The sequence below is a fragment of the Carcharhinus amblyrhynchos genome, chromosome 5 (assembly GCF_965287045.1).
Source record: "Carcharhinus amblyrhynchos chromosome 5, sCarAmb.v2.hapA, whole genome shotgun sequence".
Classification (NCBI taxonomy): domain Eukaryota; kingdom Metazoa; phylum Chordata; class Chondrichthyes; order Carcharhiniformes; family Carcharhinidae; genus Carcharhinus; species Carcharhinus amblyrhynchos.
Genome location: NC_137328.1, coordinates 125,502,137 through 125,517,685, shown reverse-complemented (window position 1 = coordinate 125,517,685; position 15,549 = coordinate 125,502,137). Strand labels below are relative to the sequence as shown.

At 46.0% G+C, this 15,549-nt stretch overlaps 1 protein-coding gene across 10 annotated transcripts in view; it reads right to left on the bottom strand.

Annotated features, from left to right (window-relative positions):
- Positions 1 to 755: 755 nt before the first annotated feature.
- The window catches only part of lifra (LIF receptor subunit alpha a), a 237,781-nt gene continuing 222,987 nt past the window's right edge, over positions 756 to 15,549 (bottom strand). For all 10 annotated transcript variants that reach the window (XM_080189541.1, XM_080189540.1, XM_080189544.1 and 7 more), the window contains 6 exons: positions 13,134 to 13,235; positions 9,315 to 9,503; positions 6,093 to 6,248; positions 4,677 to 4,770; positions 4,267 to 4,342; positions 756 to 1,653 (listed from right to left, as the gene is read on the bottom strand). In XM_080189541.1, the coding sequence (XP_080045667.1) occupies positions 988 to 1,653; positions 4,267 to 4,342; positions 4,677 to 4,770; positions 6,093 to 6,248; positions 9,315 to 9,503; positions 13,134 to 13,235 (1,283 nt within the window). In that variant the 3' untranslated portion in view covers positions 756 to 987. The remainder of the gene's footprint in view (positions 1,654 to 4,266; positions 4,343 to 4,676; positions 4,771 to 6,092; positions 6,249 to 9,314; positions 9,504 to 13,133; positions 13,236 to 15,549) is intronic.

Here is a 15,549-nt window from a genome sequence, read left to right as displayed (position 1 = left end):
ATAAGCTCAGCCCAATTCTTATCACTACTTCTGGACACACTAAATCAACTCTGAACCAAAAGGTAATTAAGGCAGACCTGATAGTAAAGATTTGTATGGTGACCAGAGCAGTAACAGGGTGAAGATTTGTGCATCATATTCACTGTTATCATAGAATCAAAGACACCCTACAGTGCAGAAAGGGGCCATTTGGCCCATCGACTCTGCCACAATTCCACCCAAGCCCTACCCCCATATCTATACATATTTACCCACTAATCCCTCTAACCTACGCACCTCAGGGCATTAAGGGGCAATTATCATGGCCAATCAACCTAACCCACACATCTTTGGACCATGTGTCACAGACATTTCCCTATCAGCCTCATTCCCAACAGACTCCATCCAATCTCATTAATCTCCCACCAGATGTAAAACAGAAGATTCTGTGAAGCCTTGGATGAAAATCCTTTATGGCACCAGCGAATAGTTATTGAGCTTCAAGTAGCTGATTCCATGTGGAACCACAGTACATCCCACCATCAATTCAACCCAAGATCTCAGAAAGCTCAATATTTTAATAAGAAAATAGTGTTGTCAGTGGCACCGGCTGTCCCTTGATTTTCTTTAGCTGTTAATTAGTGTAACTGGAGTGCAAGATAACAGACCAGCAAGGCCATTCAGCCCCTCGAGCCAGTTCTGGCAATAGCATACACTGAGAGGCAGTAGTGATCAGAGCGCATCCTCCTCAGGGCTGTGACAGCATCAGCTTACTGGAGCAAAAACACTCTCCTAATTCAAAGCTGCCTTCAGCCCCTGAACTTTAAGGAGAGGTTAATATAGTGTGGACAAAACAAGCTGTTCTCCCTTCCAAAAATTTGAATCTAGCAGGCCGTCCCTTTCGGTATTAGTGTTCTTGGTGGCGGGGATTCTCACTGGGCAAACAGTTTTCACCCAGCTCCCTCCATATCCAAACCTATCCTTTCCCCTGCTCCCCTTGTCTTGTCCTTAGGAATCCGAGGACATTCTGGAATTCTGGAAGAAGGGGAGGGACCACAACTTGACACTGGGTCTGAAGTCATGTTCCTCTCCCAACATCCTCTCCGGAATCAGGAATGCTTGGGAATTTATGGAAGTTGGGCTGCCAATGGATTCAGTCTCAGGCGGTGGGAAATCGCCAGAATCTAGGGTCCAGGATTGGCGGTGGGCCTGGGGCTGATAGCCGCTGGCATGAGGCATTAGCTCTTGTACCTCGGTCTGCTCCCTGCTTGATGCAGCATTGGTGGCCCCATGAATCTGTGGTTGATAGCCTGATTTGACAATCACCTCCATCGTGTCCTCAACTGAACCGTTTCCTGGTGCCTCTTTCTGGTGATATCCAGGATCTCGTATACTTGTATAGGTCACTTCACTGGCATACACAGATGGCATGGCCACTGCCTCAAACGCTGGGTTAGTCTTCCCTGAAGACTCGGTAGATGTGCAGCGAGGACTGTACGATAAGACACCTTGATTCTGGTTCTCGGCATCAGAGGAATCCTCAGGAACATCCTCACCCTCATCATCCCCCTCGAGCTCCTTTTTGGTCTCCATTGCGACTGGTTGTTCTTCAACAACCTGGACCTCATTGGGTGTACAATCCTTTGGCTCCAGAGTTTTGCACAAGTTGGCTCCCTAAAAAGGTGAAGAAAATTGAAAAGACAGTTCTAGTTTGAGATATTTATATCGAACGTACAGGATTTGAAAGTGCTTCCCACCATCCCCATCATGCATCAAATCCAATTGCACATACAACTGTAGAGTCGGAGTTACTCTGTAGCTCAGTTTGGAGCAAGATGCTGTCTTTCTCTCTTGCAGGGAATAATCCTACTTCTGGGTCTAGACATCACGGCACAGGCTGGCAGAGCCAAAACTCAGAAACCCCAACAAAGCTCGGCACTGGGATAGAGGCAAGACACAACGTGCTAGTGCCCAGCAGTGTTGAGCTTCCAGCCCAAGTTTGCCCAACCTGGCCCACTCTACCCATCTGAGATTCAATTTTGAGGCAGGTGATAACACGTCACAGCCCTATCCCCAACAATGGGCTGGTCTGAGCTGAGAAGGACAGACTTGCTTGGTTCAATCTCAGGTTGACCCCAAGCAAGGGGTATTCAGCTTCCTGCCCCAACGCAATGGCTGGGGATGAGTCACCTGTTAGTGTAACAGAGAAGGTATCCTACCCATGCTGATTTGTTTAACTTTGGTAAATCATGAGAAACAATTCTGAGGCACAGCACAAATTTTCTTTTAGAAAGGCACTGACTAATCAGGGCAAGTCAGCAGGAGTTGCTTAAGGGAAGGTTATGTTTGACTAACTGATTGACAGCGAGGAATGAAGTTTCAGGCTGCAATGCGTTAAAAATAGGCTGGTTGATCAGACAGAAAAGGTGTAAAATGGAATTTAATCCAGAGAAGTATAGGGTAATGATTTTGGGAGGTGTAACTTAGCAAGGAAATACAGAGCAAATGGGAATGTACCGAGTAGCATGGGAAAATAGAGGGCCCTTGAAAATATGTCCACAACTTCTGAAAGATTCGAGGATCTTCCACGATTTTGAGCCAACGATGGTGAAGAAACAGTGACACATTTCCAAGAATGATGAGTGACTTGAAGCAGAACTTGCAGGTGGTGGTGTTCCCATGTGTCTGATGTCCCTATCCTTCTAAGTGATAAAGGTCATGGGTCTGGAAGGTGCCCAAGGTTGAAGGAACCTTGAGGGGAGGGGGGTGCCGCAGTGCATCCTGTAGATGGTACGTACAGCTGCCACTGTGTCAGTGATGGAGGGAGTGAATGTTTGAGGTTTTGAATGTGATGCCAATAAAGCAGGCATCTTTCTGCTGGATGGTGTTGAGCATCTAAGGGCTGGTGGAATTGAACTAATCTGCAAGGTAAAGGTAAAGTTGCCATGGACCCAGATAGCCGTAAGCTACTTTCCCCTTTGAGGGGGAGTGTTGACTAGTGGTGATTTAACCTGAGGATCACCACACTTCAGGCAAGGGGAAAAGTTAAGAAGGCAAGACCATGAATAATCTCAGCCAGTACGGGAATTGAACTCATGCTGTTGGCATCACAAACCAGCCTTCCAACCAACTGAGCTAAACCGATCCTAACTCATCCAGACAAGTGGAGAATATTCCATCACACTCCTGATTTGTGCCACATAGATGGTGGACAAGCTTTGGGAAATCAGGACGTGAATTACTCGCTGCAGAATTCTCAGTCTCTGACCTGCTCTAGTAGCCACACAATATGCAGTTCGTGGTTTGCTGCTATCAGATGTATACAGTTACTGAAGATTAAGGTTATAAACCTGATGTGTACCCACATAAATAGACAAGCGAAACACACCGTGACATAGAACATCAAACAGTACAGCACAGTAACAGGCCTTTCCGCCCACAATGCTGTACCGAACACAACACCAAATTAAACTAATTCCTTCTGCCTGCCCTTGGTCCATATTCTCTGTTTATGTGAAAGCCCCTTAAACGCCCCTATCGTATCTGTCTCCACCACCCCTAGCAGCACGTTCCAAGCACCTGCCACTCTGTGTAAGGAACCTGCCCCTCTCAATGAAATATTAAAGAGTTAATATCCACTGTAGAGTCTCAGATGAACTATTGGGTTTGCAAGAATAACAGAAAAACATGAGAGCAAACTGACAAAGGAGACAACCACAGACTCCAGCTTCCAGAGCATAGCCAGGGTGTTTTTTTTAAAAAATGTTCTTTTTCATGCAGCTATTCTTATTACTACCTGTTTTTGCATAGGACAGCTGAGGTGCTGTTTTTGCTAGGAACAGAATGGTCTTTCTTGTGCTTGTCCTTAATTGTATCACTTGATGTGTGCTTTGCTGGAATTGTTAATTGTACAAAAGTCTTTTTGCTCGGTGCACTTTTGCTAACTGACTCCCAGCACTGAGTGGAAGTTATGTAGCAAAGGTTTGCCAGCTTGCATATGTAAGAAGAATAAAGAACTTTTGAATCAGACAACAGTTGGTGTTTGCCTTTGTATCAGGGACAGAAGAGTCCATGTTAATCTAAAAGCCCCTTATATGCCCATATTGTATCTGTCTCTACCACCACCCCTGGCAGATTGTTACAGTCACCTAACACTTTCTGTGTAAGGAACCTGCCCCTCTCACCATAAGTGCATGCCCTTTTTCAAAGAGCATAGCTGCACACATTTACAGATATATGTACATTCCTATAAATACACAGATATTCCCAGCGTTTAGTTGAAAATACCTGAAGGAAGTTTCCGTTGTGAAGGACTTTACTGTTATTTGGATTAGGAATATCGGGATAAAATGTCTCTTTAATCCTGGAAAGAACAGGAAGAAGTAAACAGTCAGTAACTCAATGTTCACCACCCTCCCTGTGACTGCTCCCAGCCAGGCCAAGAATTGGCAAAATATATTGCAAAAATTGCTGGTTCCATTGAAATGAAAGTTAAAGTTTATTTATTAGTGTCACAAGTAAGATTTACATTAATACTGCAATGAAGTTACTGTGAAACTCCCCTAGTCACCACACTCCAAGCGCCTGTTTGGATACACTGACGGAGAATTTACCACAGCCAATGCACCTCACCAGCACTGAGAGGTGAAAAGACAAGGTTTAGATTTTATGGTCCAGGACATGGAAAGGAAACTCACCATTCTTGTTTTCGGTAACAGAAGATGCTGAGAATGATTCCCAGTGTTATAATTCCCACTAGGGGCAGGGTAACCCCAAGGATCACTGCAATAGCTGATTGGGAGGAAAAGAACAAACATTAGAAAACTAACAGACGGATTATTCACAAGGGGGTGCAGGGAGAGAAAGAACTGTGTCTTAATGTGAGATCAATAGGTGGGATGTGAGAGGTAATGTTTATGGCTATAAGGAAAGAGGATAATCTGTCCTGAAGCACCCATCTCCTTTTCACACAGAATTCCAATGCCAGCTTTGCTCAGTCTATCTCTTTAACAAATATTCTGTTACTAACAAACGTAACATTCATAAAAATCGCTTACCATCAATCTTCAATTAATCATAGAATCCCTACAGTGCAGAAGGCCATTCAGCCCATTGAGTCTGCACTGACTCTCCAACAGAGCATCTTACCCAGCCTAATCCCCAACCCAATCCCGTAACCCCACATATTTACCCCACTAATCCCCCTAACCTGCACATCTTGGGACACCAAGGGTCAATTTAGCATGGCCAATCCACCAAATCTGCACATCTTTGGACTATGGCAGGAAACTGGAGCATCCGGAGGAAATGCACGCAGACACAGGGAGAACGTGCGAACTCCACACAGTCTTCCCAGGCCGGAATCAAACCCCAGTCTCTGGTGCTGAGAGGCAGCGGTGCTAACCACTGTGCCACCCTTTAAATATTAAAGCATATTTCATATTTTTCTCTATTATAACCTGGGGGGAGAGGGAAGGAGAGACAGTGACATAAAGGGCTGGGAACCCAGAGGCCCAGGCACTGGGGACATGGGCTCAACTCCCGCCACGGAAGAGGAGGAAATGTTCATTCAATTAATAAAATGCGATTAGTTCATTAATCTGGAATTGAAAGCCAGCCTCAGCAAAGTGAATATAAATTGAGGGAGAGAAATCTGTTGTCCTTCCTTGGCCAACAGCAATGTGGTCAACCCTCAACTACCCTGAAACAGCCAAGCAAGCCACTCAGTTCAAGCACAATTACGGATGGGCAACAAATAGTTGCTTTGTCAGCAGCAGGCACCCACATCCCATCAAAGAATAAAAACCAAGCACAGAACAGACAGGGAATGTTATTCGGACAAATGGTAATAAAAGCTGATTGCACAATTCAGAGAGATGTGACACAGTGGAACTGCAAATCTCTCTTTCAGTGAGCTGGGTTATTTTAATGGTTAACTGAACATGATGGCTGGAGGGCATTCAAACACTCAAATGGAACTCTCTCAGGACAACACCTCACAGACATAAATCCCACTCCCCATGATAATGAGCACAAATCACTTCCCATCTGAGGTAACTCCTAACCCTTTCAGATGACAGGCAGCCGAGGGTATTTGGCGCAGATGGACTTACGGCTATTTGGTGTAGTTACGGTAAGGGTTCTGCTGGGACTCTCTCCTCCTGCTGTATAGGCACTCAGTGCCACGTGGTACGTTGTCCCAGGCTCCAGGCCCTTGATCTCAAATGTCCTCGAGTTGGGGCTGTTTATGATCTTTGGTGGTGAATCAGCTATTGCAAATGGAGAAAGCAGAAAATCAGGGGCACAACACAGGATACAATACAGCACAGGAAGCCATTCAGCCCATCCTATTTCCACCGGCTGGTTGAAAGAGCTATCCCATCAGTTCCACTGCCTGATCATTTCTCAATCCGATTCCCCTTTGCACGTTGTGATTGAAATTTATTCCGATGGTCAAAAAGGATAGTAGGAAGAGAGGTAATAAGCCGTGGATAACGAAGGAGGTGAAGGAAAGTGTTAAATTAAAAGCGGATGCGTTTAGAGTAGCTAAGAGTAGTGGGCGAGAAGAGGATTGGGAGAGGTTTAAATGTCAACAAAGATTGACAAAGAAGTTGATAAAGAAGGGTAGGAGAAACTATGAAGCTGGGCTAGCGCTTAATATAAAAAAGGATAGCAAGAGTTTTTATAAATATATAAAAAGGAAGAGGCTGGCTAGGGTGAATGTTGGTCCTTTAGAGGATGAGAAAGGGGACCTAGTGGTAGGGGATGAGGATATGGCTAAGGTATTGAATAACTTTTTTGTTTCTGTCTTCACGGAGGAGGACGTGAATAATTTGCTGGGTGTTAGAGATGGAAAGGTGGTAGGACTGGAGGGTCTTAATGACATTACTGTTACTAGAGAGGCGGTGCTCGACAGACTGGAGGGACTGATTGTGGACAAGTCCCCAGGACCGGATGGAATGCATCCGAGGGTTCTGAAAGAAATGGCGGAGGTGATAGTGGATGCCTTGGTGGTTATTTTCCAGACGTCGCTGGATTCCGGGGAAGTGCCGGATGATTGGAAAACGGCTAATGTTACGCTGTTGTTTAAGAAGGGTGCCAGGCAAAAGGCGGGGAATTATAGGCCGGTTAGTTTAACGTCTGTGGTAGGTAAAATGTTAGAATCTGTCATTAAGGAGGAAATTGTGAGGCATCTTGAAGGGAATTGCTTGATAGAGCAGACGCAGCACAGTTTCATTAAAGGGAAGTCGTGTCTGACAAATTTACTGGAGTTCTATGAGAATGTGTCTAGGGCGGTGGATAGAGGAGAGCCGGTGGATGTGGTCTTTCTAGATTTTCAGAAGGCGTTTGACAAAGTACCTCACAAGAGGTTATTGCAGAAGGTCGCGGGACATGGAGTTGGGGGTAGGGTGTTAGCGTGGATAGAGGATTGGTTGTCAAATAGGAGGCAGAGAGTGGGGGTCAACGGGTGCTATTCGGATTGGCGGATGGTGACTAGTGGAGTGCCCCAGGGGTCGGTGCTGGGGCCTCAGCTTTTTACCATTTATATAGATGATCTGGAGGAGGGAACCGAGTGTAGGGTGTCGAAATTTGCTGATGACACCAAGATTGGGGGAACGGCAAATTGTGCGGAGGGTGTGGAGAGTCTGCAGAAGGATCTAGATAGGCTGGGCGAATGGGCCAGGAAATGGCAAATGGAATTTAATGTTGGCAAGTGTGAGGTGGTCCACTTTGGTAGGAAGAATGGTAGGAAGGACTATTACTTACGGGGCGAAAAACTGCAGCAGGCGACGGTGCAGAGGGACCTCGGGGTCCTTGTGCACGAGTCGCAAAAACCCAGCCTGCAGGTGCAGCAGGTGGTCAGGAAGGCAAATGGGATGCTGGCCTTCATAGCGAGGGGGATTGAATTTAAAAGTAGGGAGGTCTTGCTGCAGCTGTATAGGGCATTGGTGAGGCCGCAGCTGGAGTACTGTGTGCAGTTTTGGGCGCCGCACCTGCGCAAAGATATTTTGGCCTTGGAGGGAGTGCAGAGGAGGTTTACTAGGTTGATACCGGAGTTGAGGGGGTTGAGCTATGAGGAGAGGCTGAATAAACTGGGCTTGTACTCGTTAGAGTTTAGAAGAATGAGGGGAGATCTCATTGAGACGTATAAGATGATGAATGGGATGGATAGGATAGAGGTGGAGAGACTCTTCCCGCTCAAAAAAGACAGTAGGACTAGGGGGCACAGCCTCAAGATAAAAGGGGGGGCGGTTTAGAACGGAGTTGAGGAGGAACTTCTTCACTCAAAGGGTGGTGAATCTCTGGAATTCTCTGCCCGTTGAAGTGGTGGAGGCTGCCTCGCTAAATATTTTTAAGACGCGGGTTGATGGGTTTTTGATAAGAGAGGGGATTAAGGGTTATGGGGAGAAAGCGGGAAAGTGGAACTGAGCAGCGACAGATCAGCCATGATCTTACTGAATGGCGGGGCAGGCTCGAAGGGCTAGATGGCCTACTCCTGCTCCTATTTCTTATGTTCTCATGTTCTTAATCTGCTTCCACCACCCTGTCATGACTCAGGCAGTGAATTCTGGATCACAATAACTCGCTGCATTAAAAAAAGTATCCTCAGCTCCTCTCCCACATACCTCCCAAGAGAACTATAGGCTTCCCAGGCAAGCTTTTTACACAGAGTGGTGGGTGCCTGGAACTCGCTGCTGCGGGAGGTAGTGGAAGCGGATACGATAGTGAGTTTTAAGGGGCGCCTGGAAAAATACATGAATAGGATGGGGTTAGAGGGATATGATCGATTCCTGGAAGGGTAGGGGGTTTTAGTTCGGTCGGGCAACATGGACGGCACAGGCTTGAAGGGCCAAAAGGCCTGTTCCTGTGCTGTAACTTTCATTGCTCACGTTCCCAGTTAATTCCAAAAAGAGACAGAGCTTGAACAGGTTCCTTCTGTTTGCAGAGAACAGACCTCTGTGTATGAATGTAAGTCACTTTTAGCGAGTGTAACTGAGCTTCTAGGAACTAAAAGGTCGAATTAATAAACATTGCTCCATTTGGGAAGCCACATCCAACAGGATTTGATTTGATTTATTATTGTCACATGTATTAACATACAGGGAAAAGTATTGCTTTTGTGCTCTATACAGGAAGTATACCATTCACAGAGAAGGAAAAGAGAGAGTACAGAATGTAGTGTTACAGTCATAGCTTGGGTGTAGAGAAAGATCAACTTAATGCAAGGTAGACGCATTCAGAAGTCTGACAGCAGCAGGGAAGAATATGTTCTTAAAATCGATTGGTACGTGACCTCAGAATACATGTCAAAAGATCAACCTTTGCATATTTACCCAAATTCTGTCTCTGTCCGCTGCCATCCAAGGGTTTGAATGCTGCTGAATAATTGTAGAGTTTAGTGTAATAAACCTTGAACCCCTGAATAAATCCTTGCCGTTTGATCACAGGGATGTCACTCCAATCGATCTGTACTGTATTTCCGCTGGTTTCGTTGATATTTAGTTTCGGAGCTTCAGATGGGGCTAGGAAGTGTGATCAAAGACAGTGATTATATTAAGACCTCAATCTGAACTGTGGTCAATATCACATATTGCACGCTTCACAGCGTACTCTTCACCAAACCATCAGAAAATGGTGCCACCAGGACTTTTCACTGTCTCATTTCAATAAACTAAGCCATCAGTGCAGAGTAAAAATTCATTTCAGAGAGGGTTTGTGGCTCTGTTCTGCGTCCTGTATTATTTAATCCCCCTTTGTCCTATGGGCCTCAAAACTTGGGAATCATGAAATCAGTTAGCGTCTCATTATCGCATTCCCATTTGCAGGAGTTTTGTGAGAATTGACTGCTGTGTTTTCCACTGTACAATACTGATTAAACTTCAAAAGATAGTTCCATTGACTGAAGCATCTTGGAACATCCTGGAGTCACAAAAGGTGCCACGTAAATGCAGGCCGCTCTTTCCTGTCTACACACAGACCTGAGTCCTGCAAGCATACCATGCTAGAGCACAGGCCATTCGGCCCATTGGGCCTTTATACAGCTTCTCTGAAGACAGTTTCCTAATTAACTCATCACCGTGTGGTTTCCCGATAGCCTGGAGGATTTTCCTTTCTGGGTGTTTATCCAATTTCCTTTTTGAGAGTTATCCCTGAATCAGCTTTTAACATCCAAGTGGACAACACATTCCTGAGCAACTTCCTGTGCAAAATGGGAGATTTGCTTTGGCATTCTCACATTTTGAAATCAGTATCTTTGGGTTATTCAGTTAATGCTGAAGCTGATTAAAATACTGAACAATCTTATAAGCCGTGGATAACGAAGGAGGTGAAGGAAAGTGTTAAATTAAAAGCGGAGGCGTTTAGAGTAGCTAAGAGTAGTGGGCGAGAAGAGGATTGGGAGAGGTTTAAATGTCAACAAAGATTGACAAAGAAGTTGATAAAGAAGGGTAGGAGAAACTATGAAGCTGGGCTAGCGCTTAATATAAAAAAGGATAGCAAGAGTTTTTATAAATATATAAAAAGGAAGAGGCTGGCTAGGGTGAACGTTGGTCCCTTAAGAGGATGAGAAGGGGGACTTAGTGGTAGGGGATGGGGATATGGCTGAGGTCTTGAATAACTTTTTTGTTTCGGTCTTCTCGGAGGAGGACGTGAATAATTTGCTGGGTGTTAGAGATGGAAAGGTGGTAGGACTGGAGGGTCTCGATGACATTACTGTTACTAGAGAGGTGGTGCTCGACAGACTGGAGGGGCTGATTGTGGACAAGTCCCCAGGACCGGATGGAATGCATCCGAGGGTTCTGAAAAACTGGCAGAGGTGATAGTGGATGCCTTGGTGGTTATTTTCCAGACGTCGCTGGATTCCGGGGAAGAGCCGGAAGATTGAAGAACAGCTAATGTTACGCCGTTGTTTAAGAAGGGTGGCAGGCAAAAGGCAGGGAATTATAGGCCGGTTAGTTTAACGTCTGTTGTAGGTAAAATGTTAGAATCCGTCATCAAGGAGGAAATAGCGAGGCATCTTGAGGGGAACTGCTTGATAGAGCAGACGCAGCACGGTTTCATTAAAGGGAAGTCGTGTCTGACAAATTTACTGGAGTTCTATGAGGATGTGTCTAGGGCGGTGGATAGAGGAGAGCCGGTGGATGTGGTCTTTCTTGATTTTCAGAAGGCGTTTGACAAGGTACCTCACAAGAGGTTATTGCAGAAGGTCAGGGGGCATGGAGTTGGGGGTAGGGTGTTAGCGTGGATAGAGGATTGGTTGTCAAATAGGAGGCAGAGAGTGGGGGTCAACGGGTGCTATTCGGATTGGCGGATGGTGACTAGTGGAGTGCCCCAGGGGTCGGTGCTGGGGCCTCAGCTATTTGCCATTTATATAGATGATCTGGAGGAGGGAACCGAGTGTAGGGTGTCGAAATTTGCGGATGACACCAAAATTGGTGGAAAGGCAAATTGTGCGGAGGGTGGGGAGAGTCTACAGAAGGATCTAGATAGGCTGGGCGAATGGGCCAGGAAATGGCAAATGGAATTTAATGTTGGCAAGTGCGAGGTGGTCCACTTGGTAGGAATATTGGTAGGAAGGATTATTACTTACGTGGAGAAAAACTGCAGCAGGCGACGGTGCAGAGGGACCTCGGGGTCCTTGTGCACGAGTCGCAAAAACCCAGCTTGCAGGTGCAGCAGGTGGTCAGGAAGGCGAATGGGATGCTGGCCTTCATAGCGAGGGGGATTGAATATAAAAGTAGGGAGGTCTTGCTGCGACTGTATAGGGCATTGGTGAGGCCGCAGCTGGAGTACTGTGTGCAGTTTTGGGCGCCGTACTTACGCAAGGATATTTTGGCCTTGGAGGGAGTGCAGAGGAGGTTTACTAGGCTGATGCCAGAGTTGAGGGGGTTGAGCTATGAGGAGAGGCTGAATAAATTAGGCTTGTACTCGTTAGAGTTTAGAAGAATGAGGGGAGATCTCATTGAGATGTATATGATGATGAATGGGATGGATAGGATAGAGGTGGAGAGACTCTTCCCGCTCAGAAAGGACAGTAGGACTAGGGGGCACAGCCTCAAGATAAAGGGGGGGCGGTTTAGAACAGAGTTGAGGAGGAACTTCTTCACTCAAAGGGTGGTGAATCTCTGGAATTCTCTGCCCGTTGAAGTGGTGGAGGCTGCCTCGCTAAATATTTTTAAGACGCGAGTTGATGGGTTTTTGATAAGAGAGGGGATTAAGGGTTATGGGGAGAGGGCGGGAAGGTGGAACTGAGCCACGACAGATCAGCCATGATCTTATTGAATGGTGGGGCAGGCTCGAAGGGCTAGTTGGCCTACTCCTGCTCCTATTTCTTATGTTCTTATGTTCTTAATTAGCTTTGACAGAATTAGACATAAACAATTGCAAAATATTGCGATTATAAGTGGTTTTTCTGAGCTTTCCCAGTCTCCCCCCCGATCACGTGGGATAATTTCACTCTTGGGATTCTCATTTTGTTTATGAGTTGGCAGCAATTTATTTACCATCATCGGTTTCATTAACTGGCAGTATCAAATGCCTTTGATGAAACAGGACTAGTCAAGGCCACATGGAATTTAACAATACTTTGCAACGTGACACGGCTACATTCACAGGCAGAACAGGGTAAGATTGTTCACGAGGCAACAAAGATCAGGGGACACAGAAAAATACAAAATCTCTACTAAGGTCTGGACAGAGTGGACACACGGAAGATGTTTCAATTAGTAGAGGAGACCAGAATCCGAAGGCACAGCCTCAGAATAAAGGAACAATCCTTTAAAACAGAGATGAAGAATTTCTACAGCCACAGGGTGGTGAATCTGTGGAATTTATTACCACAGAAGGCCGTGGAGGCCAGATCATTGAGTATCTTTAAGACAGAAATAGGCAGGGTCTTGAATAGTAAGGGGATCAAATGTTAGGGAGAAAAGGCAGGAGAATGGGATTAAGGCAGGAGAATGGTGCTGAGAAACTATCAGCCATGACTGAATGGCAGAGCATGCTCGATGGGCGAGTGGCCTAATTCTACTTCTATATCTTATGGTCAAAGTCGTCAGAGTGAGGTGGATTTATTTTTGACAGTCTGGGATCTGTGGCACCACTGCACACATTCAGACCTTATTTTGTTTCGGTTCTGTGGTTGTCTCCCTTACCGAGTTCACGTGTGTACCCAACCAGCTTCTTCGTTAAATAATCTCCATTATTCCTGCACTCGTGCACTTCAAGGTTGTACCGTACTCCAGCATGAAAGGTATCTGAGAGAGACAATGCAGCTCCTTATCAAAACAGTTCAAAACTAATCACATACTTTAAAACTTGTACCTTCCAGCAAAGTGGCTTTCTAAAATTAGCACGGGGCAGTCTCACTGTGGGTAGATCAATTTGACATGGGCATAAAATCAACTATTTTTCAGTTGGAGACACCAAAGAATAGTTGATACAGAAAATGTAAAAGTATTACTATAATGTAGATGGGGAGAGAGTGTTTAGAAGAATAAGACCTGGCCTCAGTGAAACTTACAAAATTCTTACATGATCAAGGCTGATCGGTCATCTATCTTTAGTCCATAAGAACGTAAGAAATAGGAGCAGGAGTAGGCCATCTAGCCCTTCGAGCCTGCCCCGCCGTTCAATAAGATCATGGCTGACCTGAAGTGGATCAGTTCCACTTTCACACTTTCTCCCCATAACCCTTAATCCCCTGTCTATCAGAAGTCTATCTACCCGTGACTTAAATATATTCAGCAAGGTAGCCTCCACCACTTCAACGGGCAGAGAATTCCAGAGATTCACCATCCTTTGAGTGAAGAAGTTCCTCCTCAACTCCGATCTAAACTGCCGCTCCCCCCCACCCCCCACCTTATTTTGAGGCTGTGCCGTCTACTTCTGGTTTCCTTTCTAAGCGGGAAGAATCTCTCTACCTCGACCCTATCTATCCCCTTCATTATCTTATACGTCTCTATAAGATCCCCCCTCAGCCTTCTAAACTCCAAAGAGTACAGACCCAGTCTATGCAATCTCTCCTCATAGTCCAACCCCCTCATCTCCAGTATCAGCCTAGTGAACCTCCTCGGCACTCCCTCCAAGGCCAATATATCCTTCCTTAAGTGCGGTGACCAAAGCTGCACACAGTGCTCCAGCTGCAGCCTCACCAGCGCCCTGCACAGTTGCAGCAAGACCTCCCTTCTTTTATATTCTAACCCCCTCACTACAAAGACCAACATTCCATTCGCCGGCTTCGATTCCTGGCTTAAGTCACTGTCTGTGCAGAGTCTGCACATTCTCCCCACGTCTGCATGGGTTTCCTCCGGGTGCCTCCCACAATCTAAAATATGTGCTGGTTAGGGTGCATTGGCCATGCTAAATTCTCTCTCAATATATCCAAACAGGCACCAAAGTGTGGTGACTAGGGGATTTTCACAGTAACTTCATTGCGGTGTTAATGTTAGCCCACTTGTGTCGCTAATAAATAAACTTTACTTTAACAGTGCATGGCAGGTTTGATGCAGGAAGAATGTTTCCCCTGACTGAGCAGGTGATCTAGAAGCAGAGGACACAACCTCACAACAAGGGGAGGCCATCCAAGAGTGAGATAAGGAGGGATTTCTTCACTCAGAGGGTGGTGGACCTGTGAAATTCTCGACCCAGGTGGGCTCTGGAGGGCGGAATCATTCAGCGTCTTCAAGACAGAAATCGATAGATTTCTAGATATAAAACGAATTGAGGGAGAGGGTGAATAGTGTGGAAAATGGTGGTGAGATAATCACCCATGATCTAGATGAATGCCAGAACACATCAATGGGCTGCATGGCCTGCACCTGCTCCTATTTCCCATCTTCTTATCACCCTACAACCTCAGAGAGATTTTTAATCTGAGGTCCTTCAGCCTTAATGTGACAAAGAGGAGGAAGCGTTAATGGTTTCGATGAGGTACAACGAGGAATAGAAAGAGTTAATCCAAAACACTTCTCCAAGTTAAATCACAGACTGCAGGGTGATTGGATCAAATTGGGAAAGATACGAGAGTGACATCAAGAAGCAACTTGCTTCAGCATTTAGAATGGAGGGTACAATAAAAATACAAGGCAGTCCATTTAGGACTGAGATGAGCAGAAACATCTTCACCCAGGGTGTAGAATTCGGTACCACCAGAAACCGTGGAGTCCAAGTCACTGAATATGGTTCAGAAGGAAACTCTGATAGCTTTAACTGTAAAGGATGTCAGAGGACCAGCCTTGATCCTGATCAATGATGGAATGGGCCAAATAACCAACTCCGCTCCCATTTACTGTGTTTCTATGATGGAGAGAGAGCACAGGCACGCACGGGGGAAAACGAGAGAGAGAGAAAGAAAGAAAGAAGGAAAGAGGGAGAGAGAAAGAGAGCGAGCAAGCAAGCGCGCGCGGGGGAAAACGAGAGAGAGAGTGCGCACGCAAGCGAGCGCGGGGAGAGGGGCAAAGAGAGTGGGGAGAGAGCGAGCAAGCACGTGAGCTGGTGGGGAGAGAGAGAGAGAGAGAAGAGCAGAGTTGGAGAGGGAGGAAGGGGGTTGGGGTCAGGGGAAGAGGGGGA